The sequence below is a fragment of the Oncorhynchus clarkii genome, chromosome 8 (genome assembly GCF_045791955.1).
Source record: "Oncorhynchus clarkii lewisi isolate Uvic-CL-2024 chromosome 8, UVic_Ocla_1.0, whole genome shotgun sequence".
Classification (NCBI taxonomy): domain Eukaryota; kingdom Metazoa; phylum Chordata; class Actinopteri; order Salmoniformes; family Salmonidae; genus Oncorhynchus; species Oncorhynchus clarkii.
In genome coordinates this window covers 30,842,749-30,867,352 of record NC_092154.1, presented here as the reverse complement: position 1 = coordinate 30,867,352, position 24,604 = coordinate 30,842,749, and the positions used below count along the sequence as shown (strand labels likewise).

Here is a 24,604-nt window from a genome sequence, read left to right as displayed (position 1 = left end):
ATTTGTTGCCAAACCCACTGGCTCCAGTTCATCTATAAACCTTTGCTAGGTAAAGCCCTGCCTTATCTCAGCTCACTCGTCACCATAGCAGCACCCACCCGTAGCACGCGGTCCAGCATGTATATTTCACTGGTCATCCCCAAAGCCAACTCCCCCTTTGGCCGCCTTTCCTTCCAGTTCTCTGCTGACAATGACTGGAACTAATTGCAAAAATGACTGAAGCTGGAGTCTTATATGTCCCTCACTAACTTTAAGCATCAGCTGTCAGAGCAGCTTACCGATCATTGCACCTGTATGTACACAGCCCATCTGTAGATATCCTCATCCAACTACCTCATCCCCATATTGTTATTTTTTTTTGTTGCTCCTTTGCACCCCAGTATCTTTACTTGCACATTCATCTTCTGCAGGTCTATCACTCCAGTGTTTAATTGCTAAATTGTCATTATTTTGCCACTATAGCCTATTTATTGCCTCCCTAATCTTACTACATTTGCACACACTGTATATAGATTTTTCTATTGTGTTATTGACTGTATGTTTTTTTATCCCATGTGTAACTCTGTGCTGTTTGTTTGTGTCACACTGCTTTGCTTTATCTTGCCCAGGTCGCAGTTGCAAATGAGAACTTGTTCTCAACTAGCCTAGCTGTTTAAATAAAGGTGAAATAAAGAATAACTGATCCACACACAGCCTCCTTCTCCCCTGGCCGGTTAGTTTACATTGACATATTGATTAATGTATCTCCATAGAGACCCAGAGGATATTGACTCTGTATGGGGAGGTGGAGCTGACACTGGAACGTTTCAAGTGGAGAATGAGGTCCGATGTTCGCGGTTGTCTCTGCCCAACCTGTCCATCCGTCCGACTGTTTTTCTCTGGGGTCTCTTCTGTTGTGATGTTGGAAATGGAAGCTTGGCCAAACTTTCATTATTGCATTGTCCTCCACATAGAGGAAGACCAAGCTGCAATAACCAGTTGTAATCTTGAGTCACCTCTCTCTCTGTCTCGCTCTCTCTCTCCTTCTTCCGGCCTCCAGGTGAAGTGCATAGTTCAGGGAGAGGAACGGAGGCGTGGGTCAGAGGAGGCTGTAGCGACACTAGAGGACAGACTGTCTCGTCTGGACACTGAACAGGAGTCCATCCTCAGTTCTGTAGCAGAGGAGATAGATGCTGCCTGCAGAGCACTGTTCAAGGACTCCCAGGACAAACTTAAAGTAAACACACACCATCAACTATTCCCGATAGGCACACACTCATACACACCTGTACCTATTCCGTACTCACACCCCTACACACCCAAACGTGTTCCATACACACGTACTATTGCCTACTCATCCTTTGTTATTCCAAACACACACATTCACATTCTTCTTTATCCAATACATGCACTCCTACACACCCTTGCCTATTCCTCACACACACCCATACCTATTCCTCACACACACTTTAACACACCCATACCTATTCCTCACACACACCCATACCTATTCCTCACACACACTTTAACACACCCATACCTATTCCTCACACACACCCATACCTATTCCTCACACACACTTTAATACACCCATACCTATTCCTCACACACACTTTAACACACCCATACCTATTCCTCACACACACCCATACCTATTCCTCACACACACACTTTAATACACCCATACCTATTCCTCACACACACTTTAACACACCCATACCTATTCCTCACACACACCCATACCTATTCCTCACACACACTTTAATACACCCATACCTATTCCTCTCACACACTTTAATACACCCATACCTATTCCTCGCACACACTTTAACACACCCATACCTATTCCTCACACACACCCATACCTATTCCTCACACACACTTTAATACACCCATACCTATTCCTCTCACACACTTTAATACACCCATACCTATTCCTCACACACACTTTAACACAACCTTACCTATTCCTCACACACACCCATACCTATTCCTCACACACACACTTTAATACACCCATACCTATTCCTCACACACACTTTAACACACCCATAACTATTCCTCACACACACCCATACCTATTCCTCACACACACTTTAACACAACCTTACCTATTCCTCACACACACCCATACCTATTCCTCACATACACTTTAATACACCCATACCTATTCCTCACACACACCCATACCTATTCCTCACACACACTTTAATACACCCATACCTATTCCTCACACACACCCATACCTATTCCTCACACACACTTTAATACACCCATACCTATTCCTCACACACACTTTAACACAACCTTACCTATTCCTCACACACACTTTAACACACCCATAACTATTCCTCACACACACTTTAACACAACCTTACCTATTCCTCGCACACACCCATTCCTATTCCTCACACACACCCATACCTATTCCTCACACACACTTTAATACACCCATACCTATTCCTCACACACACTTTAACACAACCTTACCTATTCCTCACACACACTTTAACACACCCATAACTATTCCTCACACACACTTTAACACAACCTTACCTATTCCTCGCACACACCCATACCTATTCCTCACACACACCCATACCTATTCCTCACACACACTTTAATACACCCATACCTATTCCTCACACACACTTTAACACAACCTTACCTATTCCTCACACACACTTTAATACACCCATACCTATTCCTCACACACACTTTAACACAACCTTACCTATTCCTCACACACACCCATACCTATTCCTCACACACACACTTTAATACACCCATACCTATTCCTCACACACACTTTAACACACCCATAACTATTCCTCACACACACCCATACCTATTCCTCACACACACTTTAACACAACCTTACCTATTCCTCACACACACCCATACCTATTCCTCACATACACTTTAATACACCCATACCTATTCCTCACACACACCCATACCTATTCCTCACACACACTTTAATACACCCATACCTATTCCTCACACACACCCATACCTATTCCTCACACACACTTTAATACACCCATACCTATTCCTCACACACACTTTAACACAACCTTACCTATTCCTCACACACACTTTAACACACCCATAACTATTCCTCACACACACTTTAACACAACCTTACCTATTCCTCGCACACACCCATTCCTATTCCTCACACACACCCATACCTATTCCTCACACACACTTTAATACACCCATACCTATTCCTCACACACACTTTAACACAACCTTACCTATTCCTCACACACACTTTAACACACCCATAACTATTCCTCACACACACTTTAACACAACCTTACCTATTCCTCGCACACACCCATACCTATACCTATTCCTCACACACACTCACACACACCCATACCTATTCCTCACACACACTTTAATACACCCATACCTATTCCTCACACACACTTTAACACAACCTTACCTATTCCTCACACACACTTTAATACACCCATACCTATTCCTCACACACACTTTAACACAACCTTACCTATTCCTCACACACACTTTAATACACCCATACCTATTCCTCACACACACTTTAACACAACCTTACCTATTCCTCGCACACACCCATTCCTATTCCTCACACACACTTTAACACAACCTTACCTATTCCTCACACACACTTTAACACAACCTTACCTATTCCTCGCACACACCCATTCCTATTCCTCACACACACTTTAACACCCATCACAAAAGCGGCACATTCACTTAATTGATATATGCTCGTGATGCCCGCACGTTATTTTGATAAGTAAACTCATATAATTTTAATCCTTCCAACTAAAGCTACAAAGTCTACAGCTGGAACCGCAGCAAATGCTCCATTTTCCTCCGTTATCAAATCACATTTTGTCACATGCGCCAAATACAACAGGTGCAGACCTTACAGTGAAATGCTTACTTACAAGCCCTTAACCAACAATGCAGTTTTAAGAACATTACCCCCCCAAAAAATAAAAGTAGCAAATAAATAAAGAGCAGCAGTAAAATAACAATAGTGGGGCTATATACAGGGGGTACCGGTACAGAGTCAATATGCAAGGGGCACCGATGTCACGGTAATTAAGGTAATATGTACATGTAGGTAGAGTTATTATAGTGACTATGCATAGATAATAACAGAGAATAGCAGCAGTGTAAAGGGGGGGGGGGCAATGCAAATAGTCTGGGTAGTCATTGGATTAGTGTTCAGGAGTCTTATGGCTTGGGGGTAGAAGCTGTTTAGAAACCTTTTGGATCTAGACTTGGCGCTCCGGTACCACTTGCCGTGCGATAGCTGAGAGAACAGGCTATGACTAGGGTGGCTGGAGTCTTTGACAATTTTTGGGCCTTCCTCTGACACTGCCTGGTATAGAGGTCCTAGATGGCAGGAAGCTTGGCCCCAGTGATGTAGTGGGACGTACGCACTATCCTCTGTAGTGCCTTGCGGTCGGAGGCCGAGCAGTTGCCATACCAGGCAGTGATGCAACCTGTCAGGATAATCTCTATGGTGCAGCTGTAGAACCTTTTGAGGATTTCAGGACCCATGCCAAATCTTTTCAGTCTCCAGAAAGGGAATAGGTTTTGTCGTGCCCTCTTCACGACTGTCTTGGTGTGATTGGACCTTGGACGGCAGATAGCCTAGTGGTTAGAGCGTTGGGCCAGTAACCGAAAGTTTGCTGGATTGAATCCCTGAGCTGACAAGGGAAAAAATCTGTCGTTCTGCCCCTGAACAAGGCAGTTAATCCACTGTTCCCCGGTAGGCTGTCATTGTAAATAAGAATTTGTTCTTCACTGACTTGCCTAGTTAAATAAATAAATGTTAGTTTGTTGGTGATGTGGACACCAAGGAACTTGAAGCTCTCAACCTGCTCCACCTCAGCCCAGTCAATGAGAATGGAGGCGTGCTCGGTCCTTCTTTTCCTGTAGTCCACAGTCATCTCCTTTGTCTTGATCACGTTGAGGGACAGGTTGTTGTCCTTGCTCTACACGGTCAGGTCTCTGTCCTCCTCCCTATAGGCTGTCTCATTGTTGTTGATCAGGCCTACCACTGATGGTTTTGGAGTCGTGCCTGGCCTTGCGGTCATGAGTGAACAGGGATTACAGGAGGGGGCTGAGCACGCACCCTTGAGGGGCCCCCGTGTTGAGGATCAGCATGGCGGATGTGTTGTTACCTACCCTTACCACCTGGGGGCGGCCCGTCAGGAAGTCCAGGATCCAGTTGCAGAGGGAGTTGTTTAGTCCCAGGGTCCTTCGCTTATTGATGAGCTTTGAGGGCACTATGGTGTTGAACACTGAGCTGTAGTCAATGAATAGCATTCTCACATAGGTGTTCCTTTTGTCCAGGTGGGAAAGGGCAGTGTGGAGTGCAATAGAGATTGCATCTCTGAATCTGTTTGGGCGGTATGCAAATTGGAGTGGGTCTAGCGTTTCTGGGATAATGGTGTTGATGTGAGCCATGACCAGCCTTTCAAAGCACTTCATGACTACAGACGTGAGTGCTACGGGTTGGTAGTAATTTACGCAGGTTACCTTGGTATTCTTGGGCACAGGCACTATGGTGATCTGCTTTAAACATGTTGGCATTACAGACTCAGACAGGGAGAGGTTGAAAATGTCAGTGAAGACACTTGCCAGTTGGTCAGCACATGCTCTGAGTACACGTCCTGGTAATCCATCTGGCCCTGCGGCCTTGTGAATGTTGACCTATTAAAGGTCTTTCTTACATCGGCTGCGGAGAGCGTGATCACACAGTCTTCTGGGAACAGCTGATACTCTCATGCATGTTTCAGTGTTATTTGCCTCGAAGCGAGCAAATAAGTAATCTAGCTTGTCTGGTAGGTTTGTGTCTGATAGGCTCGTGTCATGGCTTTTCTATTGACATTTAATTGCATGTTACCATGCCTATTGTATGTAACACCCTCACCTATTTCTCACACACTTTAACACACCCTCACCTATCCCTCACACACACCCTTACCTATTCCTCACACACTTTAACCTAAACCCGTAGCGGTGTTGTTAGAGAGGTGTAAAGATAGAAACCTTTATTGGGTCAAAAGGCAGGTATTTACTCTGCTGATATGAATAGTGTAGGAGAGAGTCGTGCTACCAGACAGACACACACACCAGCAGGAGAGACTACCTAGTGTAGGCTGTTTGCCAGACAGACACACACATCAGCAGGAGAGACCGCCTAGTGTAGCCTGTTTGCCAGACAGACACACACATCAGCAGGAGAGACTGCCTAGTGTAGCCTGTTTGCCAGACAGCCAGTGGATAAGACACACCACATATACACAAGTCACAGCACAGGAGTAGCCCAACCAAGAATAGCTCATACTGTAATAATGATTAGAGTGACTCAGAGGTCTATCTACATTAGATGATTTGCAATAATCTGTATTCATTCACAGAGTGAAGAGTGAGTTGGTAGCATGTGTGTTTGTTTGTAGTCCAAAACACAAAAGGCCTTTAAATGTCCCAGTCTCTTAGGACAATACAAAATATTCCCACAAACCCTGTCCTGTTCCCCCTCCGATGAGTTTAACGAACCCAGTTAGCCCTCTTTGCTCTAGCATATAGATTTTCCAATATGCACCGAGGCGAGTTGGCCTAATGCAATGTTCATCTGTAATTTGTCATGTTATAAAGGAGTCAAACTGTGTCAAGGATTTGGGCTAATGAGGGGGATCATTAAAGTTAAAGGTTAAGCTGCCTTTCATCAACTATTACATAAATATAACACCTTCTTCATCTGACCCCTCTCCACCTTCTTCCTATTTTTCATTCCTTCTCCCCCTCCTCATCTTCTTCATCCTCCCCCTCCTCCTCCTCTCTACTCCCCCTCTTCTCTCTCTTTCTGGAGAAGTTTTGAACAAGCAGCTGTTTATGTAGACAGTATGCATCTCACACCCTGCTCCGACATCACTGCTCTGCTGCCTGTTCCGTCATTCTTTCATTTCACCTGGGTGCTGTCTGTCAAACAGAGCTTTTTACTCCTCCTATATATCAGCCTCCCAACATTACACACTGGGCTTTTGATCGCTAAAGGGTACAGGGAGAGAAAGGGGCAGGTTGCTACCTCTGTACATGATCACACACTTTCACACAGTTGTAGACGCACGCACGCACATGCAGGAAAGCAAGCACACACACACGCGTACACACCGTCTGTTATGCCCAACTCTGTCTGCCACTGCTGACCCACGCAGAGACGCAGGCTGTGTTGACAGCAGAAGGGTATGTCAGGGGAGCAAATGTTTTTTTTTTTTATGTGACAGTCAGAGAATGTTGTGTGTCTCTCCCAACTGTGTGTGTGATGTTGATGGAAATGGACATTTATAGCTCCCACTCACCGTTCTGAGGAGGTAGGAGCGGTTTAGGGCTCTGGGATTTCTACACCTTCAAATCATGATGGTTTCCAAACTTCTAGAACTAACTGTCTTTGTTATGTCTAGGCCATATCCCTCAATCCTGGACTCCAGAAAGACCCTCATCGCTGGTTGGCTGAGACTAAGGTACACTACATTATCCATCTTTTATGGAGATACTTTCAAAGCATTGACCCACCTGTCGCTATTGGGAGAAGCCGACAATTCATCAGGTTTTTTTCGGGTGTGAATGTGAGAGACTGAGAAACAACCTGCGTGTGTGACATTGTGGGTATGACTGCATTATGAAGTGTGTGTGTGTGTGCGTTCGTTCGTTCGTTCCAGACCAAGCTGCGTTGGCTATGTGAGGAGGTGTCTGTCCATGAGGCCAGAGAGAGAAAGCTGCGACGGCAGGTCCAGCAGGACAGAGAACAGCTGAAAGGACTGAGACAGAGCAGAGACTCTGAAAGACAGGCCCTGCTACAGAGACTGGACCAGCAGGAGAAACTACTGCACTCCATCAGCACAGAGAAGAAAGGTAGGGCTGGATCCGATTGATTCATTGATTCATTGATTGAGGGCCAACTTCTAAAGCTCCCATACATCAGTTTAAGAGCAGCAATATGGGCTCATTCAGGTTTTTTCTGTTCCATCTAGACGGTTGCTAATGAATTGTCCGACATGTAGCAAGCCTCATTATGGTTGTGTTTCTATCTGCTTGAGTGTCCTTGTTTTTGTCTGTAGTTCTTCATTTGTGTTAATTTCTGCAAATGCACTTGGTTTGTTCCTCTCATTTCTTCCTCCCACACATTCACATCCACACAGGGAAGCTCTTCTCTCTCCCAGTTTCTAAACTAAACTCTTGATAATGAGTTAGAGAAGGGGGACCCAGCAGAGCAGGTTTCATCACAACAACCAGGGGAACCTCTGTCTAATTCTGAGCTCCCTCCTTCCTCTACACAGACTGAAGGACTGACAGACAAAGACCTAATCAACCAGTCTCTCTCATGCAGACGTGCTGTGCTGCTCTGGCTGGAACAGCGTGGCATTGTGGGGGGGGGGGCTCAGTTACGGTTACGAATCGCTATGTTATTTTGGACAATATTATATCAATACTTCACTTTTTTTTTTTGCTAGGTAGCGTTAACTAGTGCTAATCGACTGTATCTGCGCAAAAACTGTGGTCATTTTCATCGTACAGCTACTTTGTTCTCCATCTTCTATTTAAATAGGGAGATAGTCTAGCGGTTAAGAGCGTTGGGCCAGTAATTGAAAGGTTGCTGGTTCGAATCCCCGAGCCGACTAGACTATTAAGTGCCGTTTCCACTGGCACTTAAAATTAGGGCCAAATTCGAGCTGGTTCAAGGGAAACCAGGGCCAGCGCAGCCCGGTTTCACAACTTGATTAGAATTCTGGTTGGTAACGCCGTTACTATGCAACCACCAGCAGATCACTGCTGGATGCTAACAGGTTTAGCTAGGTCGTCTGGGCTTGTGGCTGTTAGCAAGCACATGGGCAAGCAGTACTGCAGTAGTCAGACATAACACGAATTATCACCATAGCATGATCCTTGATTCATTTTTGTGCTACACAATAAATATTTATTATTATTTATTTATGAGAATAGCCAGCCCTCTAATGGTAGCTACCTAACGTTAGCTAGCAAATCAGCTTGAAACAAGCTCGCTAGCTAGCAGGAATTATAGCTGGCCAGGTCGTATTGAAAGGCTAGCTAGCTACATCATATCAAACCTGTCTTCTAGTTCGCTTGGTTAGCTAGCTAGCTAATAAGCAACGCCATGGCCAGCAAGGTAGTAATTAAATTAAGTAATTAAGCTAAATACGTGGCTCTGAGTCTGGCTGGCAATGGTTGGAGTTTGGGTTAACGTTAATTACAGCATGGTGAGGGTGAATTACATTCATCAACATCTTGCTAGCTAGCAACATTAGCGAAGCCAGGCTTTTTCTGTTCCATCTAGACGGTTGCTAATGATTTGTCTGACATGTAGCAAGCCTCATTATGGTTGTGTTTCTATCTGCTCGAGTGTCCTTGTTTTTGTCTGTAGTTCTTAATTTGTGTTCATTTCTGAAAATGCATAACAGTCACATATTGGGTACCTAGCAACATGCCATAATTTCACATTTCTGGAGGCAGTGGAAACGCAATTTGAGCTAGCCCACAAAGCTGACTTTCTAGTGCCAATGGAAACGGAGCTTGGGTGAAAATTCTGTCGATGTGCCCTTGAGCAAGGCACTTAACCCTAATTGCTCCTGTAAAGTCACTCTTGATAGTAGCATCTGCTAAATGCCTAAAATGTAAATAGCGAGCCAACATGTTTTCAGCATTTTTATTTCCCTGAATTATCTAAACTTAATTTTCTCATGCTCTCTATTGTCTCGCTGCAGCAGACATATAGTGCGCAATATGTTTGGAATATCAAATCACAATAAAATCGCTGTATCGAATAGCAGTAGATATAGAATCGTGAGAATCACAATATATATCGTATCGACACCTAAGTATCGTGATAATATTGTGTGGTGAGGTCCCTGGCAATTCCCAGCCCTTACATTGTGGGTCCTAGACACCATAGTAATTTGTATTTATTTTTATTAAACTTTTATTTAACTAGGCAATTCAGTTAAAAACACATTCATATTTACAATGATGCTGTCTAACCCCCAACTCTGTCTTCCCCTTGGGAAAGAGTCTGGTAACTGTATATTGTAACGACCCTCGGTTTATACGCGCGGAAATCGACTCTGTTGCTCGAGCATGCTTTTGCGGCACAGTCGATAGCGCGCCGGACCTCGGGCTAGAAAGTCGAGGGTTCGAGACCTGCTCCCTGCCTGTTTCATTACACTGGTGTCAGAAGTGATCGGACCTCACATCCACGACAGTGCGTGTGCTTGGCCGGTGAGCGCGTTCCTGTAAAACGTAAAGTCGCAAACTAGCGCTCTTTGAAAGGATGGAGTAGTGTTATAAACCTGGGTTTATAATCGCGGAAATCGACTCTTTTGCTCGAGCATGCTTTTGCGGCACAGTCGATAGCGCGTCGGACCTCGGGCTCGAAGGTCGAGGGTTCGAGACCTGCTCCCTGGCTGTTTCATTACAATATCTTTGGCGCGATTTGGTACAAAACATCAGAAAACTAAATTGGACCATCTGGAAATGTTCTCTCTCATTAGGAACGAACAGCAACACATCTTAGATGTATTTGTTCTATCTAGATATACGGTTCACTGGGTGCACTCCTCATGTTTTTGATCATCGTAACTTACTTCAGAAGTTTTCAGAGGAAGTTTTTGGTTGCTGACAGTTGCTGCCAGTGCCAGTGTACTTTTCTCCCTCTTACTTTTCAATTGGTTAAGTTCAGGTAACTCCATTTCCCTGTGCTTTATATTAGAGGTCGACCGACTATGATTTTTCAACACAGATACCTATTATTGGAGGACCAAAAAATCGGCTGATTTTAATAAAAAAATATATAAAAAAATGTATTTGTAATAATGACAATTACAACAATACTGAATGAACACTTATTTTAACTTAATATAATACATCAATAAAATCCATTTAGCCTCAAATAAATAATGAAAAATGTTCAATTTGGTTTAAATAATGCAAAAACAAAGTGTTGTAAAAGTGCAATATGAGCCATGTAAGAAAGCTAACATTCCTTGCTCATAACATGAGAACATATGAAAGCTGGTGGTTCCTTTTAACATGAGTCTTCAATATTCCCAGGTAAGAAGTTTTAGGTTGTAGTTATTATAGGAATTATAGGACTATTTCTCTCTATACGATTTGTATTTCATATACCTTTGACTATTGGATGTTCTTATAGGCATTTTAGTTTTGCCAGTGTAACTAACAGTATAGCTTCCGTCCCTCTCCTCGCTCCTACCTGGGCTCGAACCAGGAACACATCGACAACAGCCACCCTCGAAGCAGCGTTACCCATGCAGAGCAAGGGGAACAACTACTCCAAGTCTCAGAGCGAGTGACGTTTGAAACGCTATTAGCTCACACCCCGCTAACTAGCTAGCCATTTCACATCAGTTACACCAGCCTAATCTTCGGGAGTTGATAGGCTTGAAGTCATAAACAGCGCAATGCTTGAAGCACAGCGAAGAGCTGCTGGCAAAACGCACAAAAGTGCTGTTTGAATGAATGCTTATGAGCCTGCTGGTGCCTACCATCGCTCAGTCAGACTGCTCTATCAAATCATAGACTTAATTATAACATAATAACACACAGAAAGGTCATTAATATGGTTGAATCCGGAAACTATCATCTCGAAAACAAAATATTTATTATTTCAGTGAAATACGGAACCGTTCCGTATTTTATCTAACGGGTGGCATCCATAAGTCTAATTATTGCTGTTATATTGCACAACCTTCAATGTTATGTCATAATTACGTAAAATTCTGGCAAATTCGTTCGCAACAAGCCAGGCGGCCCAAACTGTTGCATATACCCTGACTCTGCGTGCAATTAACGCAAGAGAAGTGACACAATTTCACCTGGTTAATATTGCCTGCTAACCTGGATTTCTTTTAGGTAAATATGCAGGTTTAAAAATATATACTTCTGTGTATTGATTTTAAGAAAGGCATTGATGTTTATGGTTAGATACACGTTGGAGCAACGACAGTCCTTTTTTGCGAATGCGCACCGCATCGATTATATGCAACGCAGGACACGCTAGATAAACTAGTAATATCATCAACCATGTGTAGTTATAACTAGTGATTATGATTGATTTATTGTTTTTTATAAGATATGTTTAATGCTAGCTAGCAACTTACCTTGGCTTCTTACTGCATTCGCGTAACAGGCAGGCTCCTCGTGAGGCAGGTGGTTAGAGCGTTGGAAATCAAATCAAATCAAATTGTTTAAAGTGGCTAGTGATACATGTATTACATAAAGATGGCAAGATGCAGTAGATGGTATAGAGTACAGTATATACATATGAGATGAGTAATGTAGGGTATGTAAACATAAAAGTGGCATTGTTTAAAGTGGCTAGTGATACATGTATTACATAAAGATGGCAAGATGCAGTAGATGGTATAGAGTACAGTATATACATATGAGATGAGTAATGTAGGGTATGTAAACATAAAAGTGGCATTGTTTAAAGTGGCTAGTGATACATGTATTACATCAAGATGGAAAGATGCAGTAGATGGTATAGAGTACAGTATATACATATGAGATGAGTAATGTAGGGTATGTAAACATAAAAGTGGCATTGTTTAAAGTGGCTAGTGATACATGTATTACATCAAGATGGCAAGATGCAGTAGATGATATAGAGTACAGTATGTACATATACATATGAGATGAGTAATGTAGGGTATGTAAACATAAAAGTGGCATTGTTTAAAGTGGCTAGTGATACATTTTTACATCAATTGTTCTATTATTAAAGTGGCTGGAGTTGAGTCAGTATGTTGGCAGCAGCCACTCAATGTTAGTGGTGGCCTTGTTTAACAGTGATGGCCTTGAGATTGATTTAAGTCTCTCGGTCCCTGCTTTGATGCACCTGTACTGACCTCGCCTTCTGGATGACAGCGGGGTGAACAGGCAGTGGCTCGGGTGGTTGTTGTCCTTGATGATCTTTATGGCCTTCCTGTGACATCGGGTGGTGTAGGTGTCCTGGAGGGCAGGTAGCTTGCCCCCGGTGATGCGTTGTGCAGACCTCACTACCCTCTGGAGAGCCTTACGGTTGTGGGCGGAGCAGTTGTCGTACCAGGCGGTGATACAGCCCGACAGGATGCTCTCGATTGTGCATCTGTAAAAGTTTGTGGGTGCTTTTGGTGACAAGCCGAATTTCTTCAGCCTCCTGAGGTTGAAGAGGCGCTGCTACGCCTTCTTCACCACACTGTTTGTGTGGGTGGACCAATTCAGTTTCAATTCAGTGGACTAGTTAACTGTAAGGTTGCAAGATTGAATCCCAGAACTGACAAGGTAAAAATCTGTCGTTCTGCCCCTGAACAAGGCAGTTAACCCACCGTTCCTAGGCCGTCATTGAAAATAAGAATGTGTTCTTAACTGACTTGCCTCGTTAAATAAAGTTGTAAAAAAAAAATAGGCCACATCTGCGTCCAAAAATACCGATTCCCGATTGTTATGAAAACTTGAAATCGGCCCTAATTAATCAGCCATTCCGATTAATCGGTCGACCTCTAGTTTATATATATTTACACACTGAGGTTGGAATAATATTGTGACAATGATGATAATGCCCTTTTAGTGTAAGAGCTGTTTAAAAAGACTTTGAAATGGGTTAATAGACCGATAAGAGTTCCAAACTAGCTAATCATTTTCAGTTTTCCCTTCTCCACTCAAGCCATTCCCAGACAGTTCTAGTTTTGTTTCCGAAATTGCTCTTTGCTAAGAAGATTTTTTTTGTCTCTTATTTAACATTTTAATTGAAAACCATCACAGTTGACATTGAGATGAAAACGTCTGCCTTGGAACTTTTCTTAAACACTGCTGTGGTACCTTTCAGAGGAACTTTTGCCTTCTTAAACACTACTGTGGTAACTTTCAGAGGAACTTTTGCCTTCTTAAACACTGCTGTGGTACCTTTTCAGAGGAACTTTTGCCTTCTTAAACACTGCTGTGGTACCTTTCAGAGGAACTCTTTCTCTTGCGTAAGGTCTAACTTTTAACACCTGCCTATTTACTAAAACCCAGTCTGTGGTAGATAGCTGTTGGATTATAGGTCTTGCCTCAGCAACTGACTTCCACACGTTAAGATTAAACGGAGAGAGACTGAGTGAGCGAGAGAAGGCAGTTTGGCAGTCTGACTTTCTCTCTCACGTCATGTGGCACGTCGTCTTTAGACCCGTTTAGACTGCCAGAGTCTCGCTGGTGCCATCTGGAGATTGGCAAGTGGATCAGTGGCTGTTTGGGTATTCCAGAGGTGGCGGCATGGGGTTCCGGCTGGGTGGGCACGTGGTGGAGTGTGTGTGAGTGTGAGTGACAGAGGTGGGCAGGGACAGAGGGACGAGGGTAGAAAGCAGTCATCCAATGCCTAGTGATTGAATATTGAATGTGTGAGCTGGGAGCAGCCTCCTCTCCCAGCCAGCCTGCTCAGCTCTCAGCTCAGCAAGACAGCAGACAGCAGGGAGTGGGAGACCAATGAGCAGCAATCACAGCAATCTATTTGATTTGACCAAGTTTAGGGAGGTGTTGAGACTGACAGCAAGGTTGTTCAGAATAGGAAAAGTTTCATAGCCACTGATAGCATGGCTAGTCAAGGTGTTAAGGCTGTGGGTCCCAAATGCCTCTGTCTATGTGAATATTATATTAGATGGTAATTATTCATGTGCTTGTCTCTTTAAAGAACTCCTGGAGAAGACTCGGAGGAAGGAAAATGAGATGAGAAGTCTTCAGGTGAGCCAGAAACCCATGTTGGCCTTGCTCCTCTGTCTGAACAATGCAGCCTGCTGTCCAGGGCCACAACACACAGACTCCCCCTCAGACAGAGTACCCTGTTATAGTACTAGTACTGCCTCCTCTCTCTTCTATTAAACATCACTACACACCATCCCCAATCCAGCTATAACGTCCTAAACCCCATGGCAGTCCTGTCCAGTCACACAGTGTGTTTTCCATTTTCTCCTCAAAGTGGTGTGTGTGTGTACTGGGGCCCATCTGTGTCTGTATGTGTGTGTGTACTGGGGCCCATCTGTGTCTGTACGTGTGTGTGCACCTGCTATAATTAATCAGTCCCCTCAGACCCAGCCAGGCCTTTAATTAAGAAGAATGAGGAGTCGAGTTCAACCACACACTGCTGCCACCCAACAGCCAGCGCAGTCACAGGACGGGGGGAGGAGGGAGGGAGGGAGGGAATCTAGCAGGTGTGGGGATGGATGAGTGACAGGCCGATAAGATGCATCGCATCACTTATGCATCATTAGAGAACCAACATCACTCAGGAGCCAGATGAGAGGGAGGAGAGAGAGAAGCGTGTTCTCCACAGCTTCTTCTGTTCCGTCCCCTGTTGCTTGTTTATTGGCAATACACACGCCGTGCTGACTCACTGTTTAGTGGTTTAAGCTTTGACACGCTTTCAGTCACTCATACACGTCTCTTGGTCATTAAACAATAAGTAACTGTGGTTCTTGTCTTCACAGGATCGTATCTTGGATCTGGAGATGGTAAGATTTAATTGTTTATACACTACATGACCAAAAGTATGTGGACAGCTGCTCGCCGAACATCTCATTCCAAAATCATGGGCATTAATATGGAGTTGGTCCCCCCTATGCTGTTCTAACAGCCTCCACTCTTATGGGAAGGCATTCCACTAGATGTTGGAACATTGCTGCGGGGACTTGCTTTCATTCAGCATTATTGAGGTCGGGCACTGATGTTGGATGATTAGGCCTGGATCGTAGTCGGCTTTCCAAGTCCTTCCAAAGCTGTTCAATGGGGTTGAGGTCAGGGCTCTGTGCAGGCCAGTCAAATTCTTCCACACCGATCTCAACCAACCATTTCTGTAGGGACCTCGCTTTATGCATGGGGCATTGTCATGCTGAAACAGGAAAGGACCTTTCCCAAACTGTTGCCACAAAGTTGGAAGCACAGAATTGTCTAAAATGTAAGTGTATGCTGTAGCATTAAGATTTCCCTTCACTAGAACTAAGGGGCCTATTACGTACCATGAAAACCAGCCCCAGACCATTATTCCTCTTCCACCAAACTTTACAGTTGGTACTATGCATTGGGGCAGGTAGCATTCTCCTGGCGTCCGCCAAAGCAGATTCGTCCGTTGGACTGCCAGATGGTGAAGCGTGATTCATCACTCCACAGAACGCGTTTCCAATACTCCAGAGTCCAATAGCGGCGAGTTTACATCACTCCAGCCGACGCTTGGCATTGCGCATGGTAATCTTTGGCCTGTGTGTGACTGCTCGGCCATGGAAACCCATTTTTTGAAGCTGACTTTGCTTCCAGACTCAGTTTGGAACTCTAGTAAGTGTTGAACTACACTTCAGCACCCGGCGGTCCCGTTCTGTGAACTTGTGTGGCCTACCACTTCGCAGCTGAGCCGTTGTTGCTCCTAGACTTTTCCATTTCACAATAACAGCACTTACAGTTGACCAGAAATTTGATCAACTGACTTGTTGGAAAGGTGGCATCCTATGACGGTGCCATGTTGAAAGTCACTGAGCTCTTCAGTAAGGCCATTCTACTGAGTGTGTTACCTTCAACATAGCCAACAAAACGTATTAACAGATATATGGCTTCCCTTTTGATAGCTTAATGGACTCAAACTAGAGAAAGTTATTTGTAAACTCTGACTCCTAAGTTGAAGAATGTAAATTGTTAGTGATTGTTTTTATAGAAGCGCTGAGCATCATTCAATCACCATAAAGCTAACATGATCACGCTCTAAGGACCATTAGACACTGACTAGGGTCCACTGACTCAACAACAAACATTGACCCCAGGCAGGAGAATGTAAACACCCCACCTCAAACATCCTTTATCACCCGCTCCATGTCACGTCAACCCAAACCGACAGACACATTCGTTAGGGATACCGAAAGGCCGTATTGACCTAAGAGTATTTATGGGCTGTGAAGCTATGAAGCGATCTGTGTTCTCTCTCTATCCATCACAATTGTGTGTCGCGGCCAGCGGCCTCGACTTCAATTAGCTTTAATAAAAAAACCTGCGAAGCCCATCCATTCAGATCATTCCTGCTTACTGCTACACCACTGTGGCACAGGGTATCGACCTGTGTGTGTATGTACAGTGCATTTGGAAAGTATTCAGACCCCTTTTCCACATTTTGTTAACGTTATAGCCTTATTCTAAAACGGATTCAATAAAAATGGTTCCTCATCCATCTACACACAACACCCCATAATGACAAACAGAAAACAGGTTTTTAGAATTTTTTTGCAAATTTATTAAAAAACAAACAGAATACCTTTGTTTACATAAGCATTCAGAACCCTTTGCTATAAGACTCGAAATTGAGCTCGGGTGCATACTTTTTCGATTGATCATCCTTGAGATGTTTCTACAACTTGATTGGAGTGAACCTGTAATAAATTCAATTCAGTATTTGGAAAGGCAGGGTAACCTAGTGGTTAGAGCGTTGGACTAGTAACCGGAAGGTTGCAAGTTCAAACCCTCGAGCTGACAAGGTACAAATCTGTCGTTCTGCCCCTGAACAGGCAGTTAACCCATTGTTTCTAGGCCGTCATTGAAAATAAGAATTTGTTCTTAACTGACTTGCCTAGTTAAATAAAGGTAAAATAAAAAAAATAATAAACACCTGTCTATATATATATATATATATATAAGGTCCCACAATTGACAGTGCATGTTAGAGCCAAACCCTGATGAGAAGAACGCGAGAAACTCCCCAAATACACGTGCAGCCAAGCTTGTAGCGTCATACCCAAGACGACTCCAGGCTGTAATCGCTGCCAAAGGTGCTTTAGCAAAGTACTGAGTAAAGGGTCTGAATACTTATGTAAATGTTTTATTTCCTTTTTTTTTTAAATATACATTTGCAGAAATTTCTCAACTAGTATTTGCTTTGTCATTGCGGGCTATTGTGTGTAGATTGATGAGGGGAAAAGACTACTTAATCAATTTAGAATAAGGCTGTAACGTAACAAAATGTAGAGAAAGTCAAGGGGTCTGAATACTTTCCGAATGCACTCTACAGCATGTGTGCGCATACCGTAGCTGATTCATCAGGCAGTGAGCGGGGTTTCACGTTTACATTTCTACCGCGGCGATCAGCGGAGCAGTCTGTGTAATGTTCTCCAACAGCCCCAGCTCTTTAATGTCACAAAAACATACAGGCCGGAGTCCCAAATGGCACCCTACTCTCTACATAGTGTACTACTTGTCAAAAGTAGTGTACTATATAGGGCATAGTGTGTCATTTGGGACGAAGCCGCTGTCTGAATAGAATGGAATTACAATACAGACCTGTCTGTCTAATATGATGTGGCAATAATAATACAACCCTAGATGACAATTGCTTTTTGTTTTGTCTTCGTATAACAGATTGTCAGTGGAGCTACTTCGATTGTCATCTTGCAAATGCTGTCTATCTGTAGACCTATGCCTTCAAAGAATTCATACCCCTTGACTTATTCCACATTTTGTTGTGTTACAGCCTGAATTTAAAATGGATTCATTACATTTTTTAAAAAAAATCACCCATCTACACACAAATACCAAATAATGGCAATATGAAAACCTGTTTTTGGAACAAATTGATGGAAAATGAAATGCGTAGGTATTCACACCCCTGAGTCAAACTTTGTAGAAGCCCCTTTGGCAGCGATTACAGCTGTCAGAGTCTTTCTGTGTAAGTCTCTTAAGAGCTTTCCACAGCTAGATTGTGCAACATTTGCCTATTATTCTTTTCAAGATTCTGCAAGCTCTGTCCAAATTTGTTGTTGATCATTGCTAGACAACCATTTTCAGGTCTTACCATAGATTTATATTATTAGATTTAAGTCAAAACTGCCACTCAGGAACATTCATTGTCTTCTTGGTAAGCAACTCCAGTGTAGATTTGGCCTTGTGTTTTAGATTATTGTCATGTGTCTGGTGGAAAGCAGACTGAACCAGGTTTTCCTCTAGGATTTTGCCTGTGCTTAGCCCCATTCCGTTTATTTTTATCTTGAAAAACTCCCCAGTCCTTAACGATTACAAGCATACTCATGAAATGATGCAGCCACCACAATGTTTGAAAATATGGAGAGTCTCATTAATGTTTTGGATTTGCCCCAAACATAACACAAGACAAAAAGTGAATTGCTTTGCCACATTTTTTGCAGTATTACTTTAGCTCCTTCTTACAAACATGATGCATGTTTTGTAATATTATTTATTCTGTACAGGCTTCCTTTTCACTCTGTCATTTAGGTTATCATTGTGGAGTAACTACAATGTTGTTGATCCATCCTCAGTTTTCTCCTATCACTGCCATTAAACTCTAAACTGTTTTAAAGTCACCATTGGCCTCATGGTGAAAATTTTGAGCAGTTTCCTTCATCTGCAACTGAGTTAGGGAGGATGCCTGTATCTTTGTAGTGACTGGGTGTATTGATACACCATCCAAAGTGTAATTCAAAACTTCACCATGCTCCAAGGGATATTCAATATCTGCAATTTATTTTTACCCATCTACCAGTAGGTCCCCTTTGTGAGGCATTGGAAAGCCTCCCTGGTCTTTGTATGTGTGGGGTACAGAGATGAGGTAGTCATTCAAAAATCATGTTAAACACTATTATTGCACACAGAGTGAGTCCATGCAACTTATTATGTGACCTGTTAAGCACATAGAAACTCCTGAACTTATTTAGACTTGCCATAACAAAGGGGTTGAATACTAATTGACTCAAGACATTTCAGCTTTTCATTTTTAATTAATTTGTAAAAATGTCCCAAAAACACAATTCCACTTTGACATTATGGGATATTATGTGTAGGCCAGTGACTAAACATCTCAATTTAATCCATGTTAAATTCAGGCTGTAACACAACAACATGTGGAAAAAGTCAAGGGATGTGAATCCTTTCTGAAGCCACTGTGCATGTACTGTGTCAGAAATATATACCAGCACACTGCACTTTCCTAGTATCACTAGTTCATTTAAGCCCACTTATAGCAGCCTACTGCCGTGCCCACTTACTGCCGTGCCCACTTATAGCAGCCTACTGCCGTTGTCAGAGCTTTTTTAGGACATTGTGTGACAGTACAATAAGGCCTTTTGAATTGACATGAATAGTAGTTGGATACAGCACCTTGCTGTGTTGTATTGTGGGTAAAGCTAATGTGCAGCATATTAACCTCCTTCTATTCCTTTATCTATTCAGAGCACCAGGCTGGCGGTGGATCACCTGGAGTCAGTCCCTGAGAAGCTGTGTCTCCTGGACAACTTCAAAGACCTGGAGGTGAGGCTCACTGGGGAGACCTGGGATTTACTGAATATATGGGTTGTTCCACGAAATGAGGGCCTTTTGGGGAGACCTGGGATGTACTGAATATATGGGTTGTTCCACGAAATGAGGGCCTTTTGCATCCCTTTTGATATTTTAAGTAGAAATTGTGCACAAATATTGAATTTTAAAGTTTGTTATGTTAAATGAAGTGCCCTTTAATATAGACCACATGGAAAATTCCATAAATCTGATATGAAAATAAGACTCGCTAAAATGACAAAATTCTGCATTTTGACATGTCCCTCTGTGCTACCTCTGTGACTTCTAGGAAGATTTTAACCAACTTAACCCCAACATTTCTCCCAATTTTCCACCACCATTGTAAAGCCCTAATTATTTTGTTGCTTTTGACAAAGTCATTTCTGAAGATTATTATTTATTAGTGATTTATTTTCAGGTAAATAAATCATCAGGATTTTGAAGCCCTTTATCTTCTTACCCAGATTCAGATGAACTTGTGGATACCATTTTCCTTCACACTGGACACAGAGACATACAAATGGTGTCCATGAGTTCATCTGACTCTAGGGAAGTAGATAAAGGGCTTCATTGCCAAAATCCCCATGTATCCCTTCGAGGTTAACCCTGTTACGTGAACTGAACTCTCATTTTAATATGGTGAAACTATTCCTTTTGTAGTATTTTTTTTCTCTCCCAAAAAGAGACATTGAACACCTCATAGTGTAAAAGCAGGTGAACTGGTTCTATACTTTTTGGCCATTTTCTCATGTTTTGTGGTGGGAAACTGAGTGGGTCAAGCACAACACGTCAACCCTGTTACCCATAGATAGACACGCTAGAATTTGTTTTCGCAATTTACATTTCTTTCTGAAGCTTACATTCAATTGCCCCCTCCCTGTTGCACACAACAAGCTTCCATGGCTGATTTTAAAATGTAGTCATCAACCCTATTACTTTCTGGAGGACTTATTATAGTCATTATTTTATTTAACCTCTTGAGATGAGGGAAAAAAGTGTTTTTTGTTTATGACAGAATGTTAAAATGAGGTGAAATCAAACTTTTCCACCAAGTTAGACGACTCAAACGGCATCTAATTGGTGGAACGACCCATATGTCTAGAAGGGAGACCTGCGGCCCGGGTCTCTCTATGTGTTTGATCTCTTCTGAATCTTAATGACACCAACCTAGGTGTCTCTCTAACCTGATCCTAGATCTGTGCAACTTCAACTCCAAACCGGTTTTGAGATGAGTTCCATTTCGTGCCTGGTTTGTGTAGTGATTGACTATCTCCATGTTGTTTATATATATATATAGGAGTCTCAGCGGCAGAAGGAGGTGGTGGAACAACGTTACATTAAATACAAAGAGATCGTTGGAGTCCTGCAGAACCAGCTGGATGAGTCCAAACGACAGATACAGGAGTGCAGGGTACTTGACTACATTACCCACAGTGCACTCTATGTATATGCTACATCAAATATCAGCTTTATGATACCTAGAAATGCCCAAAACGAGACTTTGCCACCCTGCAATTTCAACACTTGGCCTGTTGAAAGAGTACTTTGTACTCTTACTCCCAGAGCCATCCAGCCTATGACACCTTCTGAGTACACTGGTGTATCGTCGGTCCACAACTGGCATTTGCATTTAGTATGAATATTCCAAGCCAATGTTGGCAAACATAACTGACAGAGTGAGACGGAGGGTAGTAACTTCCAATCAGTCCTAATCATCATATTTATCTTCTCAAGCGGCCAACAGAGAAACATCATTGCATTGTTGACAGCAGATTCCCATCAGTGTGTCTATTCTGCCCGCACAGCAGCCACACACACACACAGCAGCCACATCGAAGCCACTTCTTAAAGTGCATTAATCTGTCAGACGACTCTGCTGCGACGCCAAATGACTCCCGTGTTGATCCATAAGTGCTGATTGCATTAGTGCCTAATAGCATGGCGCCCACCAGGAGTTCATTTAAAGAAAGTAGAATAAAGAAAAGTCTTCATCTACTTAGCTTTCACTTTGATTGCAGTTAGGGGCAATCTGTTTCAGTACAGAATGCTGATAGTGTCCGTTCTCATTTAACGCTGGTCCTGGGGACCCACAGGATGAACACAGATCGGAGCTTTTTTGCAGCCCAGCATTTTAACACCTGATCAACTAATCAAAAGCTCGAAGACGAGTTGCTTAGTTTAATCCGTCGTGCTGGACTGGAACAAAACCCTGGTCACCCTGTTGGCTCACCCAGGACAAAGACTGAAAGAGCACTGCTCAGAATACATTTCACATAAGGTTGGATGTTATGCCAGTTTGCAGTGTGTGTACTCAAGACTGTACCCTCTTCCAGGATGACAGGTTGGACGCTACAACGCAGAGCATTCGATTGACTGCTCTCTCCTCCTCCATAAGAGGCCCTAGCGCTCTCCTCACCAGCTCCATGCTCACTGACCCCACGTGTGAGTACACAGCCGCAATGTTCACCTCTCGTCTCCTCTCGAAGAGTGCAATGATTGTGATGTGTGGTTGTTTTACCTACTTCAGCCGACTGCGCTGATTGTTAGCGCGCCTGCTAAATCACTCAGATGTCTCAGACTCTAATGTGAAGAAGCTCTGTGAAGAAGCATTGCGATAAAAGGCCCTAAAACATGTTCCTTTTTTTTCTTTCTTTTTTTTTTGTAACAAAAAATGTAAAACATGACTCTTAATAGGTTGTGCTCAGTGTTGTAACTCCTCCCTTTCTCCCTGTGGTCCTTAGCTCCACACAAACACCTGGCCTCTCCAGACTGCACCCTGGACTATAGCCGTTCTCTGAACCGCCGAGCCTCTCCTGCTGTCAACGGGGCCCACCCTCACTCCATCTCCGACCACCGCAACAGTAACACATAGTGCCCACCATCAGGGATTCACACTGGTTACATGCATGTATTCATCTACAAGCTTTTCATTAAAATAGTTGGATAGAGGGCTCACACGGAAGTGCGTTTTAACATGGGCATAGAGGCGATAATAGCAAAGATAGTGGTGGGCCCTCTTTTTAACTCTATGCCTTACTTGACAGTACAATCGACACCCATCTCTATGCAGTACCGTGGTTGCAAAGCATCACCACAACAGTCTTCCGTCAATACCTCAACCAAAAAACAGCCAACCCTTCCCAAGCTGCGTGACTAGCAGCCAACCTAGAAAACAGCTAGCGTGAAGCCAAGCATACACACTAAGTGCGATTGTGATAAGAAAAGCAGGGTTAAACCTAGTGGAAGGTTCATAGCACATCGCTTGGGGTATCTTATAAGAGAACCACCAAATTTAGCACTGTGAAAGACGATTGCAGCTTTCTTTATAAACTGATATTTATGAAGATTTTTCATTGAATGTTACCTTGTGCAAAGAAAGCAGGCACAGCTTAAAGAAGACATGAAGTTTGACTGAAAATAGATTGAAAAACCAGTCATAAAGCCAATGTAGGTCAACATTCCAACAGGTCATACTAACGTTACATTTCTATACGTATTTCAACACTCAAAACACTTCTCTGAAAAACACTGTTTTAAAGCCCCAATGTTGACCTTTTTGTGACAGGTTTTGTACTCTGCTGTTATCATGCCAATATGTTTCATCTGAACAGATTAGATGTGATGATTATATTTATGCTGACATTCTGTGAAAGTGGTGCTGCCTTTCTAACTTCATGTAGCCTATGCATTAGCAATATATTATTATTATTGTCAACAGACTTGACAAGTCACAAGTTTTGTTTTTATGAGTGTTTTTACCACTACCGTCTTCTTTTTATTATTTGTGAAGAAGAAAAATGCCAATAAGCACAATATATGTATATTTTTATGAATTGTAGAAAAGAATATATGCAATAAACAAATCTCCACAGATCTGTAAGGATCATTTCGCCTGAGCTCTGGTCTCATCCATTTCAGAATGAAGTGTTGTTTCCTTAGGCTCCTAAGTCTCTATGGTATGTCAATCACTGTTGCCTTGGTCCATCTGTTGAGAAAATGACTCGTAGCATGAGCTTATGTTTGTAGGTTTATATGGCCACTCCAGCCTTATTTCAGCTTCAATTTACATTTACCAAATGCATCTGTACTTCAGAAGAGCCGATACATATCTGCTGTGCAGTGAAAACAAGTTGCTAGAAAGTTCTGTGTCCTTTCAATTTCGAGTTATTGTATTAATGTCCTATGTTCTGCACATAAGATTTCACACCTCGGACCACATGTACAGTGCCTTGCGAAAGTATTCGGC

At 42.9% G+C, this 24,604-nt stretch overlaps 1 protein-coding gene across 2 annotated transcripts in view; it reads left to right on the top strand.

Moving 5' to 3' along the window:
* LOC139415258 (centrosomal protein of 128 kDa-like) overlaps positions 1-24,244 on the top strand; it is a 46,899-nt gene extending 22,655 nt beyond the window's left edge. The window contains exons 17-25 of one of the 2 annotated variants that reach the window (XM_071163224.1): positions 1,040-1,216; positions 7,458-7,517; positions 7,716-7,908; positions 14,735-14,784; positions 15,528-15,551; positions 20,254-20,331; positions 21,656-21,769; positions 22,692-22,800; positions 23,100-24,244. In XM_071163224.1, the coding sequence (XP_071019325.1) occupies positions 1,040-1,216; positions 7,458-7,517; positions 7,716-7,908; positions 14,735-14,784; positions 15,528-15,551; positions 20,254-20,331; positions 21,656-21,769; positions 22,692-22,800; positions 23,100-23,230 (936 nt within the window). In that variant the 3' untranslated portion in view covers positions 23,231-24,244. The remainder of the gene's footprint in view (positions 1-1,039; positions 1,217-7,457; positions 7,518-7,715; positions 7,909-14,734; positions 14,785-15,527; positions 15,552-20,253; positions 20,332-21,655; positions 21,770-22,691; positions 22,801-23,099) is intronic. The other variant, XM_071163223.1, reaches the window with a different exon arrangement.
* Positions 24,245-24,604: the final 360 nt, after the last annotated feature.